Raw genomic sequence first — 23789 nt, 5'->3', positions numbered from 1 at the left:
AGAAAATAAATGTGGTATTTAAAAATAATTGTGAGGTTTTGCTTCTTAGAAAAGTCTCTCCATGGTACAGCTTTGAAGTCATTTAACTCTTTGAGTGCTGTGAATTATTTCAGGCCTCAAAGGGTTAAAGTAAAACACAAGCATCGGAGAGACTTTTTTAAAGATATTCTTACACACAGTATTTTCACTAAGCCTTTGGAGCACAGTGCTTTCACCGTAGAATTTTAATAAAATATTCTTATCACACATGTCTAGAAAGGCAATCCAAGAGATTATTCCTTTCAAAATTAAAACACCTTAGATAAGACAGTACATTTTATAAAGTTTTTCTTTTCTGAAAACTGTACAACAAAGAAGAAATTCTTTTCTCAATCTATCAGATAAGAAACCTTAACTTTTGTGTATATAAAGTACTCTAACGTTTTACGTTATTATTTATGTAAAAAAATGGGTTGTAGTGAAACAGGATACGGACAAGGTCTTTGAATGGGAGTCTATGAATGACATCTTTTTATTGTACAGATTAATAGAGTTTATCTATCTGTGTGTGTATTTCAATGCAACATGCATGACATTCATCTGAACACACCCTAGGCTAGGGTCCTCAAGTTTTACTGCCTCAAAACTGTCACGATAGGGATTTTTTCCCAGCATCACTGAATTCTACAGTGAGCCTGCCATCCTCCAAATGGTCTAAGATGCATCTTACCTGGCAGGTGTGTGGTCAGAAGTATGTTTCACGCTTCTGCCAACACCAGCGCCGCTATTCCCCAATATTATCCTCATATGAGTGTCCCTAGTGAAATGAGTATCAGCCGAGTTTCTCTTCTCGTCAAGCCCGTTCTTCTTATCCTTCGCCATGCTCAAACCTAGCATCTCGTTCGTCAATTCGAACGGTTTACCAATGTCATTCTTCTCGATGATCTCTGTCTTTATGTTGATCGGCTCGTAAATGGCCGATGTATGATTGTACCCTCCGATCTGCGCTTTGTACGGTATATTCTGGTTCCCGGTCAGCAACGACACCCCGAGCTGACTTTGTATCACGTTCGCCGCTGTCTGGGCGCTGGGCGGGCTTGTGTTCGTCGGCGAATACGGTATCAGACTGTCGCTTAACGGTGAATGAGGCGGCGATGCGTAGATAGGACTCTGCGGTTCACTTTTCAGAGGTGACAAAAGTTTGCTGAGCGGACGGCTTTTCGCTCCCCTCGAGCATTGTTGCAGTTGTTGCGTGAAAGATAATGGTGTCTAAAATTATAGCAGTCAGATAACGTGTGGCTCCCATCAGGAATCGAATTTTTCTAGCGTGTATAGATCGAGTTGGTCTCTACGTTCGAATAAAATGTCGATTCAAGATATGTCGAGTTAAATGTGCGCCGGGTATTAATATATGTCCGAGTCGGTATGTTGTACTTAAATGAAGAACTCGTATGAAGAGTGGTATTGTGAAAGAAAATAAAAAAACGATCTGTACACGAGTGCATGGAACAGAATTAACAAAAGCATGCAACCAGAGAGAAATAGAGGGGTTGGTAGAGATAGAGAAAGATAGAGTGGGAGAGAGAGAAAGAGAGGGAGAAATGATGATGATGATGATGCGTGATGATTGTGAAATATGATGGATGAGAACCGATTGGAAGTGGTATCCGAGAGCACCAACTGGCTCCTCAAATTACACAAGAAAGTCAATAGGGGAAAGCATTAGAAACAACATTGTTACCTACTTTTATTACCTGATTCACCATCGAGTTCTGATTGAATTTCCCTTGATCGCTCTTTGTGCTACCGGTCAAATTGCTACTCGATTTGCTGTTGCTGGAATTATTACCAAGGGACACGCAGCTTCTTCTTTTCGTTGAATCCGGCGATTCCGCTGGACTGTATTGCGTCGAGAGAGGGTTCAGTATTGCGGATGATGGCTTTGTTTCAGCTGTTGAATTTGATGTCACCGAAGTAGCGCTACTACTTCCACCTGCGAGTCGATAAATAGTAATAGTAAATGAAGATCTCTCGGAAGCAATTTTCTTATTCGCACAATCAATGAAAACAAACGAACCTCCATTGACACCAGGTTTTAGACTTCGTTGATTGGCCGAGTGTTCCTCGAGTAGCCTGACTACAGTGTCGTGGCCACTTTTAGCGGCCACCTTGATAGCGTTTCGACCACAATGGTCAGAGTGGCTAGGGTCAGCACCGTGATTTAGAAGTGCTCGTACGCAATGTTCGTGACCTTCTTGCGCGGCAATACCTGGTGGTTATTAATTAATTTAATTCTCGAACTTTGACTAAGTATTTAACCGAGATACCGTTACATATCGTCTGAAACTTGCTACATCTCACCCAAAGCTGTTGCGCCCTGATTACACGTATGATCAGGGGTTGCCCCGTGTTCGAGAAGCAGTCTGACAATGGCAGCATGACCTTGCCAGGCAGCAGAGTGCAGAGGAGTTCTGTTCTCGTTGTCACAGGCGTTCACGCTGGCGTTGCCTTCCGTCAGCAATAAAGCAACCATCTCAACGTGTCCTTGCCAAGCACTTACATGTAGAGGAGTTCGACCCTGCAGAATTACATTAAGTCTGTAGATGCGTAACGTATTCAAGTAGTTGGATTAGCAGAAACGAGGGAATCTCACTCACTTCGGAGTCTCTACTTTCCACATCAGCGCGCGCATGTTCTAAGAGGAACCGCGCCATCGCTAGCCTGTTTTCTAAAGCAAGGATGTAGAGAGTGCTTCTTCCATCAGCGTCTTTCGCGTTTACGTCTGCATTGTGGGCCAACAATACCCTAACGGTGTCGTAATGCCCCTCTAAAGCTGCCAGTCTGCAATTATCATTAATTGTCGGATAGATGCTTTACAAAATAGAATACAGTGGCGTTTACGAGTTACGAGTCGGTCGAATTACCTGAGAGCAGTCTTTCCATCGTGAGCGTGTTGATCGATTGGAGCGCCGTGTTGCTCCAGGAGTCTTTCAACCAACGCTGCGTGTCCCTCTTGCGCGGCTAACATCAAAGCACCTTTTCCGTCGTTGTCAGTTTCGTCAATTTTTGCTCCAGCTTCCAATAACGCCTCGCAAACCTCGATGTGTCCTTCGAATGCCGCGTAGTGCAATGGCGTCCAGCCTGAATTGTCCCTATGCTGTTCGTCGAGGCCTGAGATATACGAGATCCAAGTTAAATATGGACAAAGGGAACTTTGAATAAAAATGAAGTCGAATAGAAGTAAATGATATCGCACCTCTGTCCAACAATTGTTTGACCACATCAGTGCCACCTTGGGCAGCAGCCACGCTCAGAACGGTCCTGCCCTCGTTATCGATGCTGTCGACGTAACATCCCCAGAATAGGAGAAGCGCGACCACTGATCCGTGGCCCATGCTGGCAGCTGCCCACAAAGGTGTGCGCCCTGTAGCATCGCAATGATCAACGTCTGCCTCGTATTCCAACAGCAACTCGCAGACGTCTCTGTGCCCCTCAAACGCGGCTACCAACAACGGCGTCATGCCATCCTTGTCCCGATGATCGACCGCGGCTCCTCTCTCTAAGAGGATAGTAACCACCTGCGACAGAAGTTGATATCCGTTCGTTAAATTAACCGAACTAAATTCTCTACAGGACTATCGATATTTAGGATTTTACAGTTAGATGAATTCTATAATTTCAATAATGAGAAACACAAGATATGTATGTTTTGATTGACTATTTAAGGGTCTCAGGTACAGCTGGTATTCAGTAGCATCTGAATAGGATAGTACTCTGTCACTAGCTAGTAGCAAGATGTATCATTCGATTACTCAAGTATTCGACGTAATCTTGAACCTTATTTTTACATCCTCGTACTTATCTCAAGGTGCAGACGTCTATTTAACTGTACTCAAGACCTGGAGAGCAAATGATGTCGGGCAAACTGAAATTTGATCGTCAGCATGTACGAGAGACAAAGGATAATATCCGTGTCCAGTTTAGTACAGCGGGTAAGTCTTGCAAGCGTCCCGCTCTTGCATGTCCCGCAACGCGTTTCAGCTTTTGGGTCAGCCGCGAAAGGAGGGGGAAGGCAGAACTAACTTTTGCGTAGCCGTGATTGGAGGGGACACAGAGTGCTGCGACGCTGAGCGCGGTCCTTCCGTCGTTATCAGCGTGATCGATCTCTGCGCCGAAGTCCAGAAGGTGTTCGACGATCTCGCTGTGACCCATGTAGGCAGCGGCAATTAAGGCGGTTCTACCCTCGTCATCGGTTCTGTTGACGTCCGCGCCGTGCTGCAGCAGCGCTTTAACGATGTCCTCGTGGCCACCCCAAGCGGCAGCCCTGAGCGCGGTTCGTTGATCCCAATCGGCGCAATCCACCATTGCCCCGTGCTCCAACAGCATTTCGACTACCTATATTTTCATTTCACCGTTTATATTTCACTTACTTCCCCTCTTGTTTAGCATATTCAATACCCGCGAACCTCATCAAAATACTCGAGACAAGTTAACCCAACTGTATTTTTAACGACTATTTGCAATTGTACGGAAAGATGATTGATAAGGATAGATGATTATAGTGGAGGCCATCGGTATAGGTTGCTCGAGGACATCTTGCTTGTTCTTTTCAGAATGCAGAACCTTTTGGATTCGCGTGGAACGAGTTAAGTTTTATCTGCTTCTCGCAGAACTGTAGTGCACGCGCCCTCGAGTAGCCTACACTGGTGCCTCTCACTGTAGGAGTTTGTAGCTCTATTATTACTTGTTTTCCTTTTATTAATATACAATGATTACCTGTGTATGTCCGCCCCAGGCAGCAGCTCTGAGGGCTGTCCATCCGTCGCAGTCAGCATGGTCAGCGCAGGCCCCAGCAGCCAAGAGGACCTTCACGACGTCCGCGTAACCGTGTCTCGCAGCTAGATTCAACGGTGTCTGGCCGTGGCGATCAATGGCTTCTAGTTTAGCCTGTACGATTAAGAAATTCATGATGCGTTGCGTAACGAACTGCAAGTAACTTGTGCAAGGATTCGTTTTACTACGTCTGGTAATTGTTACGATCAACAGAGGAGATGGAATTTAGGTGAGCGTGTCGATGATGTTCCAAGTAGAAACTGGAAACGTAGGATTAATCGACGCGCTTAAGCATACGCCTGTGTGGTCGCTGGTATAAATGAAGACGTAGCGGTTTAAAAATGAAGTCCTCTTACCTGAGGACACGTTGCCAGAGCCAGCTCCAGCAGAGATGCATTACCGTCTGCAGCAAGCGTGTGCAGCACTGTTCGTCCGCAAGAATCAGCTTGATTGATGTCTCCGCTTTCGCCGAGCAGTTCCGTTAATGGCTCGCTAGGAGATTCATCCATAGGGCTTACATCTTGCGAGACCTTGGGCAAAAAACATCTTCCAGCGTAACCGTTATACAAATTCTATTTGTCTTTAGCCTTCGTTCGGTTACGTTATAGCTGTATATTATATAGTTGTTACGGTTAATTTGTAAGCAAACGCGTTCAAAGTTAATTACTTGACTAGAAGAAACAGCATCTTTGCTGGCATCGTCCTCCACAACCTTCTCGGACGGCTTGGCGCCCGCGTCGATCAACAGCTTCAACAGTTTCACCTCCTGCCTCGGCCAGAGGATGCACTCCGAGCTATCCAGGTAACATTCTTCAATGGGCGCTCCGCTGCCGATCATCCAGAGCACCTGAAGCGTGTGCACATCCAAATTGCAATTAGCGGTAGCCACGCTAGTTATGGCTCGTTGTAGGTGTTGCCCGAGCACGCAGATCTCGTCCGCGTTCAACTCTGGTCCACGGAGAGTGTAATAAGCAGCCAGCATCGCGTGACCCTCCACCGCGGAGCACAGATACTTTTGCGTGCAGTGTTTCACGTCCAGCAGCCATTCCGCGAAACTGTGATGGAACAACATCAGCGCACCGGCGCGGGAAACGGAGATGACTCTGCGCAGAAGGTGCAGACGACGGTTGAAGTCTTCTATGGTGATGGTGGTGCACGCGGTTTTCACGCATTTGTAGAGGATCTCCTGGGTGATGGGCAGCTTGGCCGCGAGGATCACGTTCAACAGAGGTTGCACTTTGGCGAATTGCTTTCGACTGAACAGCCTTTGGCACAGCCACAGGTAGAGACCGTTTAGGGTGCCTGGTATCTCACGGACCTCGCGCAGCACGATGAAGTTCTCGGCCACGCCGTCGAGAACTTTCTCCAGGTACAGGAAGCAACCGTTGCTCTTGATATGCAGCTGGTTTAGCATCTCGGCTGTGTCGCGCGAGATGTGCTGCCTGGGTGAACGAAAATCGAATCGTTAGTATTCATTTAATAATCATTAACGGTCTCTGTCAAAGTATAGAAAGAGTTACCCTACTGGAGAGAACCAAAAGAGAGGCCTCAATGCGTCTACTGCCAAACAATACACACCTTAGCGCATCTTCTTGATCTAACCGCGCGAGAATGTACTGCTGAATGTCCCTGACGACTAGGGATTTTCTCAGGTCATCTAGAGGTATCTTCCGGAAACCGCTGAACATCCGCGAGATGGGTTTGCTCTGACGTCGAGCGGTGCAAACCAGCAGTAACCATTGAGGGAACAAGTGATGATGATTGGCCAACAATTCAGCGATCGTCCTGCTGACATTCTCGTTCTCCCTTCTGGAGTCCCTGGTGCCGGTTTGAGGGACGTCCAGAGTTTGTCCCTCGTCGATGGAGTCGACCAACAGGAACAGGCAACATTTTGGTGGCTCCAACTCCAGCAGAGGGAACAGCAAGGCTTTTTTCAACGCATCGTCTGGATCTCTGTCGAGGACATCCGGTTGCAAGGCGGCCTGTATCTCGGGGTCGGTTCTGAGCTTCTCTGCGTAGGCTTCTGCCACCATCTCCCTCGAAGTTAGTGGCGCTGTCGCGACATTGGTGGTTGTTGTGGCGCTGCTTGGTATTGGGGAGCTTGAAGACGCTCTATGATTTGAGGAGCAAAAATGATTAGATATTTATTAACTGAAATGTGTACAGAGTATTACCAACGGCATTAATATTTTCAAGTAATTTAAAGAAACGATTAGCTTGTTGGTGTAATCGTTACCTGTGAATCCCATCCGAGCCAGGCTGCAGAAGCTGAGCTACCAGAGATCTGACGAACTGAGCTGGTGATAAGGACGCCTCGCTTCTAGCTTGGCAAAAGTGCCTAGCGAGTAGCCTCCTGTTCAAGGACCTTTGATGCCTAGCATTGGCACCGGCTGACGGCCATGCCAGCTCGGCGCTGAACGCGGTTTTCCCGCTTCCTGGTCCGCCGACGACCAAAACGCCGCAGGTCTTCGAGGCTGGCCTCTGCTCCAAACAATGGGACAGCTTAGTGAACGCCCATTCGCGGCAGAAGAATCGTTTCTTTTCTATCACCGGTGCAGCCATTCTTCCAATAATTCTCTCCTTTCGTTCCCTAACCGATAAACCAAACTTGATTCCTCCTAGTAATTACGGTTCGTTGCTTAGGATTCTTCGCTGTTGCACGTCAACGGATCTCAAGATCCACGGTCATATTGAACAGGATTCTGTCGTTGGAGCGAACTTGTACGTCAGGATAGGAAGTATATCAAGGCCGTGTAAGTGTAGAACTGTATCGTTCGAATTGTCTAGGCTAACTGGGTGGACGACCACCTTGTTCGAGTATGCGATACGTTCGTGGGTTCTTCGATGGTTACCCAAAGTGGACTCGGGTGACGCTGTGGTTTCGCTTGTTTCGTTGGTTCGACGACGATCGTCCGCGATTTTTGCCGGTGAAAATTGCGAATAGCCAGCTGTCTAGATTGGCTGCGATGCGCGACTACGGTTCATCTCGCTGTGCTCTGACGAGGGAACATTGGTCGGAGCCCCAGGGGGCTCTGAGGCTTCCTCGGCCTCCATTCAGCCTTCTCATCGCCTCGTCGCGGACGAGCACCGCGTTTCGTATCGCTGCATTCTACACCTGGAACAGATCGAAACAGAAACGGACCGTTTAGCCTTGGATTGTGTCGTTAATTATTGTTTATTGGGATTTTATAACTCAGTTATACTACATTTTATACTCAGTTTACAGTTATATTATAGTCATTGTATGGTAACGGTATTACTGTTACATGGAGCTTTTAAGAAAAGTTTTGAAGGTATTCTCCGCGTTTTTTCGGAGTAAAGTCTCTCGTTTCGAAGGACAGCACTGCTGGTAATTAAAGGGAATTTGGTTATTTCCCTCAGCACTTGTTTGCATTGAAATTACGCCGTTTCGAGTCGACCCTCGGCCGCCTTTTAGGCTCTTCCGGCGTACGCGGAAGCGGCGTTGCATCTTAATGGATGGCGGCGTTTGAATAACTTGCTTCTCAGTTATTCTTCCTTCTCTTGAGTTTTGCTACGATATTTGATTGTACTTTTAATTGGAATACTGACTTGCCTTTTCTCGGATAAGTTCAAGGCATAAATTACAAACTTTACAAAATTCTAAAATAAGTATATTACCATGCAATCCGTTTCCATATCCACTTTATTATCTATATTTTCCCAAACAAATACCATTTCTTATTGTCTATCATCATATTTACAAACGATATAAGACAAGTACATGTTTTCGTTTCGGCAGCTTGTCCATGTACCCAGGATGGTGTGATCGCATCTAATGAAAAGCTTCATTGTTGGGATTGGGACGCGTGACACGGTGAACGATCTGAAATTCGCATTAAACGACCGTGATAATTGTCTGTTCGCAGGAGACAGGTGGAGTGAAATTACGGGAGCGCGCGCTCGAGACGAGAGAAAACGCGGAGGGCCAATGACAAACTAGTTCCACTAATGAGAAGGAGATACGACGCGGATATACCACGGCGCCTGACTTTTCTAATTATTACCAGCTTGCCATGTGTATGTGTGCGCGAGCTTGTTGAGACTTGAACCGAGCTGATGCTTCTGGATGAAAGGGAAACACGCTTAATTTGCGAGACGGTGAATGCTTTTTTCATATCGCTGATGAACCATCGCGTTGTACTTCGAATGGAACAGTTCTCCGTTCAGGTTCTTATTTAACTGTCTTCTTTCTGTTTCTCGCTGATACTCTAGTACCGAACCAAAACTTTTTCTAATGGTTTCAAAATATTCTAAAATATTTATTGCAGGATAGTCAGCGTTGGTGGGCTGTTAGGAATCTCCCACGCGGTGGTTTAAATATTATCGAGTGACTGTTCGTAAGCGGGCAACCCGGGAAATGTAATATTAGAACCGGGAAACGTGGTCGCGGAAGGAATTCTCATTGTTGCTGGTGGTGCGGTTCTTCGAACGTTCAGCGGCGGGCTGTCGACCGAAATGAGGTCGTATCTTTCGCGGATTCGAGTCGCCGTCGCTCGTGCTCGTTATTGCACGCTTTTCAATGCGTCCGCGTAACGTCCGACGCATCGACACGGTTATTCATTCCCCCAGGAAAAAGGATTACGCAGCTCTTTCCGACTGTTACCCACCCGATTCATTCCGTCCGTTTCGCGTTACCGCCGATTTCTCAACGTTGAATGGCCAACCAGCCTTTCTGGCCCGTTCCGGTGTCTCTAAACTCGAACGTATATCTCTCACCGCGTTATTGCACCGTATAAAAGATGCATACAAAATGGTACGTGGGGTCCAAATGTATTTGCCTACTCAAAAGCATTATTTAACGGAGCAATCATTTCCAGCGCAAGAGGGTTCCTCCCACGCGTACCATGGAAACCACAATTTTCTTCGAGCAGCGCCTTGGAAACCGCTACCAGAGGGTGCCATTAAAACGCCGTTGGAACAGCTGTTTCACAGCTTCTTTTTGCACGTCGCAGAACGTCACGCGATTCCAGCGTGCACGCGGTGTTTAAAATTCACGCAAAGCGGAGTCAAGGCAGGCATGACCCACTTAAAACTGGCGAAGACCGCCACCCTCCGTATTTGGCCACGAACGAGAGGAGTCTAGCCATCGGTGTTCATTAAATTCACGACGGATAGACAACGACGTCGACGACCTCGGGGGAACAAGATCCCCGTCGCTGTTCGAACGCAGCCGTACCCAAGAGCTTATCACCCGACACGAATAACTCGCGCGTTACATCCCAGATTCGATTCGCCGATACATCGATCGGTTTCCCAGGGAGATTTAGGGCTTCTCTTGAGAATGCGCGGAGGCCTCTGGAATTTGTCACGGTTTATCCTTGCAACGGGAAGGTTTACTTCTGATAAAACGTGCTCGGTGATAGATCAACCGGGTCTCTGGGTTGGAGGTATTTTTCTAGGGAGTTTCCCTTGGAGTTTACTTATAAATGATGTATTAGGTGCGTTACGAGCTCTCTGTTCTCTTGATTTGCAATTTTCGTGCAGCAGAAATCTTTGCTGGAATCGTGCAAACGTTCTTTCGTGCAATCTTTATTTTTATAGCGATATTACGACTAGGTACGCACGAAGAAGAGAAACGAGTCTGGCTCTACTGGCATTAGTAAGACAAATGCTTGGCACGGCTGTCTTACTCGGCAGCGTCTGTATCTACTGTCACCATTTCTCGTACGTCCAGTGAGAAATGATCTACTTGTTTTAAGTGGATACAGCCGCTTCGCATCGGACACGTCGTGCCACGTATTCGTGTCAAGTCGACGACACACGATTCACTTTACATCCGAACAAATTGGTGGTTCAATTAAATTTTCATTCGCGCGATTAATTTATTTTCAATTCTACGGAATCAGCGCATCATCCATCCGAAGTGAGCTGTGCAATTTGTCAGATCAGCTAGGCCGGAATTATTACTCGCCATTGTGCACGAAGCACAAGTTTTACCGTTCTATTACCGTGAGCTGACTTTTTAGAATGAAATTTACCAATTTATATGCAATCGAGCAACGCGCGTCCACGTATGCGTCACTAAATTTGATTATCGGTACCAGCTGGCGATAGTTTCATTTTCGCAAGCGGACGCGTATTTCATCACGCGAAGATTAACGTTTCGTATAGAACGTCAAACGAATTGACTCGACCGGGTTCCATTCTTCCACTCGGCCCGCTCCAATCATTCTGCACACTTGTTAGTATTAATTTGTCAGCTGTGATATCCTCCCGAGGCATCCTGTCCGCGGATAGAGGAAAAAAAAAAACGAGCAGTGGGACGTCGACAATAGCTCGCGCTTGTGTCAAAATTTATCTGCGCAACGGATGGTCGTGGTGAATCCGTGAAAATTCGCTATCAGCGACGCGGCACGCGCGATAAGCCGAAACCGGGGGCAGTAAATTTTCAATGCGCACGGTGCAACGAGACACATGATTCGTTCGTCTCGTTATGGCTCTATTTTCTCGTCAAACGAGACCTACGGGCGATCCACGAATTTTCTCTATTTCTACTGCGCAAAGTTTGTTCGAAAGTGGTTTAACAAATCTTCCAAACTGATTCTTTTCTTTAACAAAATTTCCTTAATTTATTGTAATTTCTGTGCCTCAAGAAAGAGGCTGAGTGATCAGTGCGTTTTAATTGCGTTTCTGGAGCGTCAATCCTAGAAGTAAGGTAGCAAGGGTCGAGAAGGAGGGGAACAATTGATCGTCGTGAGAGAAGCCAAGAGAAAACGCACTTTCGCGCTTTCGCGGTGCTCTCACGGTGCTCTCACGGCCGACGTGGGACAGATTTGCAGCAATTAAAACGTGCGAATCCGGGGAAATTGCGGTGGGATCCTCTTACGGAGGATCGTAGAAAGAGAGTCATTAAAATCATGCTGGAAGTCAGCAATGTATTTCGTTCGTTAGTCATCGTAGACGATGTCGAAGAGTAAAGAACCGTATTAAGGTACTCTGTTAAAATAATAGAAAAAATGATATAAGTCGAGGGTAGAGATTATACGATTTCTAACGTGGAAATGTTATTATACACGTATACAGATACAGATAATAAGGTAGTAATGCGAGTAACGAGTATTATGTAGGTTCATAAGATAAGTTTCGAGTCTGCTGACAGGTATTAAGTTATCCAACGTGTACAAGTAGTTTTGCCGCGTTACGGGCTTAGCCCAGCAAATTGGATCTGTCGTTATTCCGGATTAGAGTAATCTACTTAGGAAGAGATGTAAATCATATCATTATAACTGATCTCGGCCTCCTGCGTGACTCGTTGCGGAGGGTTGAATTGTCGCAGAGGATCCTTTTAGTTTCAACTTTGAACCACGCCCCTTGAACTTAACAATGCATACGTGTGTAACGTGTGGTCTTCTTAAAATAGTTGCTGGCAAATCGTGCTAAAAATAAGTGCAGAGTACAAAGAACCACATTGGTAGAAACAGATCTCACTTTCTATAAAGAGAAATTGATGAAACCGTATCTCGGGTGTACGGAAACCAGCGCAGAACTCCGCATCCACTTTGCTTCTTTTCAACCAAATTACAAAGATTTCATCGACTGCCGACGAATTTGCCAGACTATAATCAGATTCAATCCTCGAGAAGAAAAAAATATCAGCCTGTCTCCACCCCCGCCACACGGCCGTTATAATTAACCGGCGGCATTATACCAGCTGGGAACGCGCGAAATACAATAAGGGGTGGCGGAGGACAAGCAGCGGAACGAGGCGTCGACCCGTTCGAATTCATAGCGGCGCGAAGGCCGAGTAATTAGGTGACCCCCGACTCTCTCGAAACGTCGATGTCATTCTCCGTCGCGAATCGCGCGAACACACCCTCTCTCTACCCTTCCTCGCGGCTCATAATTATCGCGGACCCGGTGGTGGGTCTTCGCCCCCTCGCAGTTTTTCCGCTTCTTTCCCCGCCTCCACTTTTCACCTTTTCTTCCGCGGTGGCGCGGCGTGAATCGACGCGGCGAATTAACTAGACTGCCGCGTAATTAAAGCAATTTGTCAGGTAACACTGGCCGATGCAAATTGCGGGGTGCAAGACGGCTGTCACGCCGGTCTCGACGCAGACATTGTCGACAGTGCGGATTGCGGGGTTACTTTGTTACGGATGCAGATTTCCAAGCGAAAAATTGATTCCTTTGTACCGTTGATTGAATTTATCGATTTACTCTTTTACAAAGCAGTAGCGTTTTTTAAATTTCCAGACTTTCAAAAAGAGGCGGAGGGGGTTTGTTCTACCGCGACTAATGGAATCTCTAAAGAATAAACATGCACGAGTTTCTTATTAAAAATATAATTAATATGTATTTTCCACCTTTAAAAATACCAGAAAATATTCCATATTTAGTAGATTGCCAATCGAGCGAGGCGATATGAATATTTGAACGCGATTTTTCGCTTCTGGATGATCCGAAACTCTCGTAGCGGCGTCTAATTCTCTCCTCGGCGAAAGTAACAGCTGGATGTTATCTAATCGACGGCCGATCCATCGTGATCGATCGTTTCCGCGTAGACCGATAATTTCAATGAACAATGGGCCACTTAAAGCCGCGCGATTTTTCGATGTCCACGGCTGCGCGATATCGCGGGCTGCCTACGGAACAATGGTGAATGGTATCGATGGAACGGTGATGGGGATTAATGGCCCGTGTGTCTGTTGCGAGGTTTTCCACGGCACCCTGGAAACTACGGGCGCGTGCTCCAGTTTCGGCGGTGTAATGTGAAAATATGAATCGGGAAAAGGTCGTATATTATAGGAGCGCGTAATGCGTATCGCGCGCGAGGGAACGATGCTCATGCTAGTTTACGGCTGCCCAGGGAATTAATTCTCCGCGATGTACCGAGCACGCTCGCGCGCGATACAATTCGCCATGGAAATGATAATATAATAACGCGTTTTGATCGCGATGCGAACACGTATTTATTACACGCGTCGGTCTCCTCGTCTCTTATTTAATTGACAATGCCCACCCACCCCCTTGACACAGTTGCAAGGAGGCGAGAAAAGGAAAGGGAGAAGGGTGTCCCTCTTCCTGGGCCGGAAGATGGTTCGCGTTGCGCGATTGCACGCGACGATAACGAGCGTGGCTTCAAAGGGGCCGTAAAAGCGGGACGAGAGACGAGGAGGAAGACGCTTAATGGAGCAGAGTGGCGGGCGGAGGGCGCGTCGCGTCGTAGGCGGGTACATTTCGAACAATGAGGATCGAACCTCCGCCACGGCGGAGGAAATCGAGTCGAAGTTATACACTTCGTCGCAGGAATGACAATGCCCGGGTGGTGTTACAGTTCGGGCGAAAATTTCGCCGCTTTTAAATAAAACGGCGCGTGTTCACCTGGCTGGCGAACTTCCGCGCGAATTGAGACGTCTCACCTGAATAGGAACCACGGTGCTGATGAGGAGAGGACGTCTGACGCTATTATCCCGAGGGGTGGTACAATTTTACGACGGACCGACGGGAATTCGATTCCGTACCGGATCGTCTTCCGTCTTGGCGTGTCTGGAGTACATTTTGGAATTGTTAGGACAATGGTTCGAGGGTGTTTGGGTTAGCTTAGACGATTGATATTGGGTTCTTGTTTTCAATATTTCGTATCGATTTCAACTCTTTAGTTTTAATGGTTTAGCAGAATTTAATTTGAATTTTTAAAGAGACAGTAGGTCATTCTTCTTTCAGAATTAAAGGCTGTTACTCTATCGCCTATAATTAATAAAATCGAAGCGAGGCTCAATTAAATTCTCCGATAAGAGATTGAAAAAATTCCTCTGAAATTGGATTAGATTCGTTTATTTTTAAATGGAAATAAAAAGAAGCCGATGGAAGAACAAAGAGTCGTAACTCGTTATCAGAGAAGTTCGATTTCGTTATCGAATCTATCCGTTTCCTCTTCTGAAACGACGCGTCAAAGGGACGAGAGGAGGCACCTGTGGAAGCCGATCGCTTCGTTCTCCAACGATCGAAGTATCCTTAACGAGAAAAACTCCTCGCTCTCTACGATGTCCATTAAAACGGAACACAAATCCAACGCCGGTAAAAAGAATCGTGTTACGCATTCCTCGCGACTGGTTCGGATAAACGATGAAATAAAAGAGAAATCGTACAAGACGCGACAAGATCGACCAATTAGGGGGACAATTATACCGGTAACACCTTTCGCGGCGAACTTGTTGATCGATCCATCGGAGCTAATTAACCCTTTAACCACGATGCGTTCGAGGAGAAGGAAAAAAAAGTAGAAAATCCCTGGTTCGCTGTCAGCTGTTCGCGAATCGATCACTGAAATACGTTCGAAGCGTTTAATGTTGTTCGAGTCATCTGGAAAATTGGACATTTGAAAATTCGAAGACCTGAAAACTAGAAATTTGAGAATTTGATGAGGATTGAGAAGTTTCGAAATTTCGTGAATCTAAAAACTTGAGAATTCAAAAGGTTGGAGAACGTCCTGGACATTCCATTGGTTTGCGTCTAAATTTACTAGACGCGTGCCAGGATTTTCCGTAGTTCCGAAAGGTCAAACGGCGACAATAAAAAGGGAACGGCGGACGTGGAAAAGCCGGATCCGTGTAACGAGTAACGTCAAAATTCCGACGGAATAAGGAAAGGCTAAGCTTCTTATCTTGTTAGGTCGTGGATGTGTGCGAGATCGTAAATGCGTTCGTGGTTAACCGTATTTGGTTGATTGAGCAACGGCCTCGTTCCAGACGGGTCGCGGGACTCCTACCATCCACTCTTGCCTCTCTACGCGCACTTCTATTCCGATACACGGCCTTAATCGGCCCTCGTTCGTGTGTCGCGATCGATTTAATTATGGTAGTAGAGATTGAAACGTTTTAATGGACAGTGTTGAACGCGGCAATTAAGAAAAATCGGTGCTCGAGACAACAGATGTCTGTTTAGCATTACTTCCAAGCTGTACGTGGCAACACTTGTTACGATCCCATTCAGGAATTTGAAAATTAAATGTTCGAGGATGTAGACATTCGAGGATTCGAGGATGGAAGAACTGGGGAAACTGAGAGTTAATTGACACGGAGATTTGATCATTTGGATAGCTGCAAATTTGAGAATTGAACGGCTGGTAATTTGGAAACTTGAAAATGGTAACTTAGAAGTTCGAAAGATTGAGAATTGGAAAATTTAATATTCCCACCCCAATAACGGTGCAGAAAAAAATCAAAGTCTTCGGCTGTTAATTTCCTCGAATCATGCAAGTCTATCGCATCGAATCACAGATTTCCTGCCTCCCCAACGGAGAAGAGACTCGTCGAAAGAGATGTCGGAGCCAATCATTCGATCCCACGGCATCGACAGGCAAGAAAGATGGCGGGATCCCGAACGGAAATGGGTTCAGCAGCCGCAGAATCCTTCGGAACGAAGTCAAAGTCGCAGCACGTTTGGAACGATCTCTATCGTTCGCAGTAGCGTCAGGACGTCGAAAGGTCTGGCCCTGAAATATTTATAAGCTGTACAGGCTCGTAAATTACGACGGATTTCGTAGGGAGGGCTTTCCACGGATATCATGTTCGGCAGTTTAATTTTTCATGGACGGGTCTCGACGAAGGACAGCGGCCGCCTAACTAAAAGCGTGATTAGAATCTTATTGAAACGTCACAACCCCTCTCAACCCGCAACTCCGCTTCTTTCTCTTCTTTATCTCCCTCTTTTTTCTTCCCCCTATTTTTTTCCAGGTGCCGTATTACTGTAACTTTGAGAGGATCTTGCGGGAAATGTCGGGTAAAAAAGTGCCGTTTCGACCCAGTTTCCTAGTTTACAACGGAGTGGGTATAAAGCATCGTTTTACTTTCAGAGTGTGCATTCGGGGTGCACGGTATTTTTCGGTGGCGGAGCGCGGAATTATTTATACGATGACCCTAAATAATCTTTAAGAAGAAGCGTGAAAGTACACGTGTTACTAAAACACGCGATTACTATATTCAATGGCTAGTCAATTTTTACGAGAACCGAGTTAAAAAATTATGTATACTACGGCAATAAGTTACAAAGAGCATAAATTTACAATAAAAGTGTGAAAATTAATAAATGACGAGCTGCTATAGAATGAAAATCGATTTTAGCAATTCGCGACCTTTAGAGAGTGGGGGGTTGATGGTAATGGGAACGAGAGTATAAAAGCAGCGCGAGACTGTTAAGAGCCTTTTGGCTGTTCAGCCGCTGAGGTGAGAAGGTCATGGTGAGGATGAGAATGGTTGCTGCTAGTGGCTAGCTGTGGACAAGCCAAGGGTAGTGGACACTGGTGGACGGTAGCGGACGTTAGTGGACAGTGATGGAGTCAATACTAGTGGATGATTGTGGATAACTGTGGACGATTGTGGACGATGGTGGACGATGATGACAATGATTTTTGACTGACGATTGGTGAGTGAACAAATGAAAGATTTAACTATTCAAAAATGGATTGTTGGGTCCATCTATGAGAACACATAGATGTAATGGAGGGTGGATGGGATTAGGGACATAGGGATGGGTCCCTGCGTAGTCACCTCCACGGGGTGGACCTGGGCCCTTGGTAACGTTTTCGAGAGACCGGTAAAAGACTCGAAAACGGTATCAAGCTAAGGACTACGTGCGTAGATTTAAGTTATTTGCAATTCAGTTGAAACTTTCCAAGTCCTTTTCAGGACTTTGAAACTTTCAATTGGATTGTAAAATGTATAATTAGTTAAGCTAGAATGTAAGTTAAGTTTAATTCTCGCCACTGGATCGCCATTGGATCGCCGCTGGAGCGCCGAGGGATTTTAGTTATAGATATTTTTATGAGCTCATTCGCGACGGTTTTATCGTTTAATTAAATAGACGCGGCAGAGAGAAGCGCGACGAGCAAAAAACAAGAGAGAATACGAGGAAGGGAAGAAAAATAGAAGCAGAGGGTAGGACTCGGGTGGTAATTATTAAAAGAATTTCCATAATTCACGCCGCTCGTCCGAGATTCGCGTCTCGCGAGCTATGAAATTCCAGCTCGAGTCTAATAGTGGTCAAACAAACGTCGAGGCTGAAGAGGGGTGGCTGGCGAGGAAGAGAGGGTCTAATTAACGAGTTTCGAGATATTAGACTGATTGCAGGGAGCACGGGGGGAAAGGGAGATCCTGGAAATTGAATACAATGCGTTCGTTTTCGCGATTCAACTGGATTGGTTAGTTACTCCTATTTTTCTGGTCTCCGTCTACTCTTTCTCTTCTCTTCTTTTCTTTCTCGCGTGCGTGTTTTTTTTTCTCTCGACGATAGGGGATACAAAAGAGGAGACAGTGCAGAATTATGGTAGCGGAAGAATTTTTCGACCAAGCTTAATTGCGATGGCTAGCCTGTGGATCGATCGATCGTATTGGCGGAAATTGAAGTTCGGATTGAGGAAGTTTTATGATGAAGCGAATTGGTTGCATTTTCGAATCTTTTTTTTTAAAGCCTTTTTTTTGGTATAGAATTACTTTTTTTTTAGTAGAATACAAAATCACCGTGTTTTTTTCTGGTTCCAATCAATTTTAGAGTTCATTTAAAAAAGGGGTGGAAAATGGATGGCCATTTATTCAAAAATAGATCTGTACGTTTTTCTCTGAAATGAAAATTTGTTATTGCATATCGAGCGAGTTATGAAACTAGTCAGCTGCATTTTTCTTCGAATGTAGTTAAGTTCTGGGTGTCCGGTTTGAGGAGCGAGATGCGGAGGAACACGTTCGAAAATTACGAGGGACGTGCGTGCACATAAATGGGGAGGGTGAATGTTGAGAATACAAGAGGTAAGTAATATCCTTTTGGAAAGTGATACTGCACTGTCCCCGGGCTTCCGTTGAGACTGGCTGAAGTTTTAATGAGACAGTGGGATCGTTTTCTGAAAGGACACCATTTGCTCTCGAGAGTCTGCGAGAGAGTTAACTTGCCAGATGACAAATTACACGGAGAGTTACTTTAACAGTACAGTCCTTTTAATCGAGCGAACGATCTGTTAATAATTCAACAAAGTACAATTGAATTCGAGATTACATCCGGCTTGGAAGCTTTCGCGGTTTCCAAATATTGTTGCGTCGCTTTCGAACGCGAATTTAATGATAATAATTATTAAATACATTTTTAATCGAACGCAACGTGTTCAGAAAGCATTGCAAAGCATCGTGGGAGCGGCGAGAACGTGAATTTCGACTGATAAGAGCGCCTGCATCAACGAGCTGCAATCTCGATTACTCGATGACGTGGGGGGGTACCGATCCGTGTTCAATAAATTTTGGATCGGCGCGATGCACGGTGACAAATATTTACCGTGTTACCTGTTGAGGATCCAATTTTATTTGCGACGTACGTTCATTAGTCCCGCTACGCAATTCCGCCAATTGGCTGTTGGATAATCCATATCGACGACCGGATATAGTCAATCAGAGGATCTATAACTGCACGCCGTTTATATGGAAATGTACAAATTTAGGAATTTCTGACAACCTGAGCGCATATAAATTTGAGAACGTTGAAGATTTGGAAACTCGAAGGATCGAGAATTCAGAAATTTGGAAATTCGAAAGACAGGGAATTGAGAAATATGAAGCCAAAACAAGCTCACTTCTAACCAGGCTAATAGGTTACGGAACATCCAAACTCAATTTCCACGCTAGCTGAATCAAGTCCAGAGACACTATCGACGTCCCTGTTATCCACTCTGGAATGGCAGTGTTAACAGAAATTGACGCGCCGTGGATAAATCGTCATATTCGATGCTCGTACCACGATCGCCTCGGCTGATTCGGTTTACGTGTCGTCTTGAAAGGGAAAAAACGATCGGGATTTATGCGAGAGTCGCTTTAACGCATCTGCATTTGTCCCGCGTGGCGCGTGCTATATTTCATCTCGCTGGGCATGGGTCAAGCGGATGGAATGCGTGGAGTTAACTGAGACCCAGATACATTTCAACCGTTCGGATGAATCGAGATATCATTCTCCTGTCTCGTGTAACAAGAGCCGTTCGATTCGAAACCTCCTGCTTTCCAGGGTGTTACGTTCAAATAATTCCATATCGCGAACAGCCATTCGGAAACTGATTCGCAAGAAAGTCACAGCGAATTATTATTACCATTCTTATAATCTCCACTCTTAGAGCTCTTTGGACTCTTAGAAATGACACGACGAAGTGATTTTGAAGAGGACCTCGACGAATTTCGCAGTGGTCCTGGAAGTGGAACCCAATGGAATTAATTATGCGAGGCCAGAAACTTTCATCGCGAGACCACGTCGGACTTGATCGTCCTCGAACCTGTTCGCGCTGGTATCGACCCCTCCGCGCAGTGCCAATCAGAACTTCGAACACAACATTTGCATCCGGTGGTCTAATACGAGACGAAGCGCTGAATACTAAGAGAAGAGGATACGGTTCTTCGACCCAACAACCTATCGCGGTACACGCGAGCAGATACGATCAGAAGTTTATTAATTCCATCGCGCTTGAACCCGATTCGGCTTCGACGACATGATCTGTACACGATCATTCATATCGGAGCAAAAAAAAAAAAAACAACTCCCTCGTTACTCATCCCTTGTGCTTTTGATTGCCACGAGTATACACGGGGATTCGAAACAACCGAACAGAGATTTTTTCACATTAAAATTCTTGAACCATCTTAAAATGTTCTCCACTATAAGATTAAACTATAAATACTATAGTTACGAAATTCAAAATGTGTCAACTTGGATACATAAAAATTTGGAAATTAGGAAATATTGAGAACTGAGAGATTTGGAACCTCGAAACGTTCTCACGAATTTCTTCTAGGATCGACCCGCGCTGTCGTCCCGAATTAAGTTTCACAACGCGCTCGACGTCTTCATTAGCCAATTCGCGGCAGAAATTTCTTAAATAGGCCGGTCTCTTCTCACGGACAGCTTCTTCTGCTCGACTTTCTTTCGCAGCATTGTTCGGGTACAGGTACCCCGGGAATGGGTGTCGTAAATTTCAACGGACGAGCTCTCCCACGAATGATCGCGGCCGTAACAACGGGGGGAACGTCCGTTTTTATCGTCCAGGCCACGCGTTCATTTGCATCGAGGGCGACCGCGGGAGAGTTCCCGCGTTAATCCGGCCGCGATTAATCGGCAATTAATATTAATCTCGTGAAAGACGGATCTCCCGTCTCGCGGCAGTTTCAAGCGATAAAAGTGGGAGGAACCAGGACCAGTCTGCGGCTTTAATTACCACCCCAAGAATTATCTTACCCCCCCAAGCGCGGTGTAAAACGCGTTCCTCTTTGGCGATTCGCGCCACGCTAATTGGATTACTATTAATCACCCTCTTTTTTAATTCGTTCCTTTAATCGTCCATATTCTTGTCCCTCTTCCGCGAGTACCGTTATTCGAGGACGTGGTGTACTTTGTCCTCTGTAAATTCGTTCACGGCACTCGCGAGTAGCCATTCATGTTTTTTTACAACAAGGCCGATTAACGTTGTTATCGTCGCGACGATTGCAATTATGCGTGGACTCGTTTTCGCCGGAAACTGACTGGCTGGAATTTATCCTCCTTAACTTCAGTTATCCCTTGACCTCTTTCGTTTGGGAAATTGCTCAGTGGAAAATGCAAGAAAAGGACGACGATTTCTTTCTCACCCCTGTTTCAGTAATAATCGAACAGAAAATTCAAGAACGCAGGATGGATGATAAAAAAATTCGTTAGAGAAGAGAATCGATATCTACAGGACGATCGACAGCTTTTAATGCAGGTCAACGGAGAAAAGGCCGTAGCCCGGCAGTGGGTTAATGAAATTCGTAGAAATCGGCCGTACGAAGACGCTCGATCGTTCGAGGCGAGTGGCAAGTCTCGTTCGTTCAACTTTTTCAATTTTCCTGCCGGTGGAGGGATGCATCGTCTCTCGAAGCGTATACGCCTCGAGGAACTTTGGCCGTTCGCCACGGGGCCTCGCGAAATGGGGCTGAAACGTTTGTTCTTCTTCCGGCTGGTCTCGCGCGGGCATGCAAACTATTATGTGCCGGAACTTGGAAGCCCCCGCGCGATATATCCACCCCGCTCGCGTTCCGGTTCGGTGCTGTTTCCGTGATAAAACATCGACGGAACGTACGCGATCAATTCTCATCTCGAGAGTCCGAACTACGGAGGACCCGCGAGACTTATCGTTGGCGGATCCTGGGATATACCAAGGCATCCGTTTGTTTCCGAGACTGTGGGGTTCCAGGACCTCTTTCGAACTACTTCGAAAAATTTATGGAGATCCAGCTCCATTTTCGAGCTAATTTAGAAACACTGAATTCCATTTCGAGTTCTATCCTCGTATTAATATAGAATATAATATGAATGTCTTGGTAATGGCGGACTGAATAACCCGGAGGATATAAGGGAACTATAAAATTCTTATTCTCAGATTTTTCTGCTTCTGGAAGTCTTCGAGAATTCCTATAACGCAACGAAGAAGACATTGGATCACAGTCAATCAGTATGGCAGCCCTAGCACTAGACAATATCAACAGCGGGGCCCGCGAAACCAATAATTCACCAGCCTCGCCAGGGAACCGATAAGATAGATTTATCACGTTTCAGATTCGCGAGGCAGTCGCTTTATCATTTATTATTGGAAATTTTCTCTCTTTCTCTCTCCAGCAGGCTTCCTCGTCCAAAGGAGCAGCGCAGCGTCCCGAGACACTTTATTCAGCCAGGTTGACTCGCGAGTGAACGCGTTAAAGCCGAAACGTCCCTTTGCTTTCTTTATTAAAGTAACCTTCCGCTGTCTCTCCCCTCTTTCTCAGCCTGGACCAGCGGTGGAACGGCTTATTGAAATTTCCTTGGAGAATTTCAAGGCACGAAGGACACGAGGAGAGACGCGGCGACAGAGCTCGCTCGATTTACCCTTACCCGGTTCCTTTCCGCTGCGATTTCGCGTCCTCGTTACCTCGACAAGGGGACTCCAGGACGCGCACGCGGTTACGTCAGTTAATTATCCGGCGTGCGGAGCGTAACGCGACTTAACGAGACACCGTAATCCGCGTAATTGCCGAACGTTGCCCGGCGGTACCGGCGAGGAATTCGGAATTAGCGGTACAGCTCGCACTCGGATTTTTCCACGCCAACCGCTGATTAATTGCCAATTATTCTTCTAATCGCGCCGATATGGCCAGCCTCACCCGTCGCTGAATGTATTTTCTCCTATTTCGTGCCGATTCGAGTCCGGTTAACCGGTAGAACCGCCTTCGAAGCCTTCGCGTTCGACGTCTTTTTCAAACGTTGCTCGGTACTTCAGGTTTTCTGGAATTTAGGGAATCGTTCACGTTGTATCGATCGCTGGCGATAGAAGTCGCTTTCGATGGTGCACTTTTCAAGATCAATCGCGTTTGATGGTAAGATGGAGGGGAAGCTTTAATGATTTTAGTATGGGGGATATAACGAAGAACCACTGGCGAGGTATCTCGAGTTATCCCCGTTACAAGGTCGATGCAAATATAGCTGCAGTTAATTTTATTAACAGAAATCCAGGGGGATTTATATATAATCGATGCGGCATCTCTTGACCTATAATAGCTCAGTGGAGCTGAGAGGCAGTAGCCTTAAAGAAAAGGGAACCTACCCCCGAGGGTCTTCGGGGGTTGAAGAGAAACTTTCATCGTTGATGGAAAGGCTTCTATGAAGTGAATGCGACTTAAGCCGGGCAGAAGTAATCCCGGAAGAAAAGACCATCTACAATAATAACCCAGATTATCGACAAACGGTGCTCGTCGATGGCCGTCTGCAAATACTTGTGTTAATCGTGTCGTTGTTTATTGAAATTGAGGATTTCATTCAAATTAGAGGAACAGATACAACAGGCATTCGAGTGGGTTGCTGTTTGCTCAATATTTAGATCGAGCGATGAATATTTGAAGAGGAACAAATACAATATTTATTATCCAGTATAATAACACATCGTTTCTAGAGAAAAGGATCAGTGGATACAAATTAATACAGGAATCGATAACATCACGGTGGAAATTAAA

At 45.9% G+C, this 23789-nt stretch overlaps 1 protein-coding gene across 6 annotated transcripts in view; it reads right to left on the bottom strand.

Annotated features, from left to right (window-relative positions):
* LOC143425637 (uncharacterized) overlaps window positions 1–23789 on the bottom strand; it is a 121959-nt gene that overhangs the window by 1728 nt on the left and 96442 nt on the right. For 2 of the 6 annotated variants that reach the window (XM_076898594.1, XM_076898595.1), the window contains 13 exons: window positions 7049–7927; window positions 6391–6924; window positions 5480–6254; window positions 5169–5342; window positions 4756–4926; window positions 4063–4374; window positions 3236–3557; window positions 2904–3150; window positions 2637–2820; window positions 2341–2557; window positions 2057–2248; window positions 1725–1972; window positions 710–1248 (listed from right to left, as the gene is read on the bottom strand). In XM_076898594.1, the coding sequence (XP_076754709.1) occupies window positions 710–1248; window positions 1725–1972; window positions 2057–2248; window positions 2341–2557; window positions 2637–2820; window positions 2904–3150; window positions 3236–3557; window positions 4063–4374; window positions 4756–4926; window positions 5169–5342; window positions 5480–6254; window positions 6391–6924; window positions 7049–7374 (4241 nt within the window). In that variant the 5' untranslated portion in view covers window positions 7375–7927. The remainder of the gene's footprint in view (window positions 1–709; window positions 1249–1724; window positions 1973–2056; window positions 2249–2340; window positions 2558–2636; window positions 2821–2903; window positions 3151–3235; window positions 3558–4062; window positions 4375–4755; window positions 4927–5168; window positions 5343–5479; window positions 6255–6390; window positions 6925–7048; window positions 7928–23789) is intronic. The other 4 variants (XM_076898596.1, XM_076898598.1, XM_076898599.1 and 1 more) reach the window with 4 other exon arrangements.

The sequence above is a fragment of the Xylocopa sonorina genome, chromosome 7 (genome assembly GCF_050948175.1).
Source record: "Xylocopa sonorina isolate GNS202 chromosome 7, iyXylSono1_principal, whole genome shotgun sequence".
Lineage (NCBI taxonomy): Eukaryota > Metazoa > Arthropoda > Insecta > Hymenoptera > Apidae > Xylocopa > Xylocopa sonorina.
The sequence above is the reverse complement of the archived record's forward strand: the minus strand, read 5'-3'. Positions and strand labels throughout refer to the sequence as shown.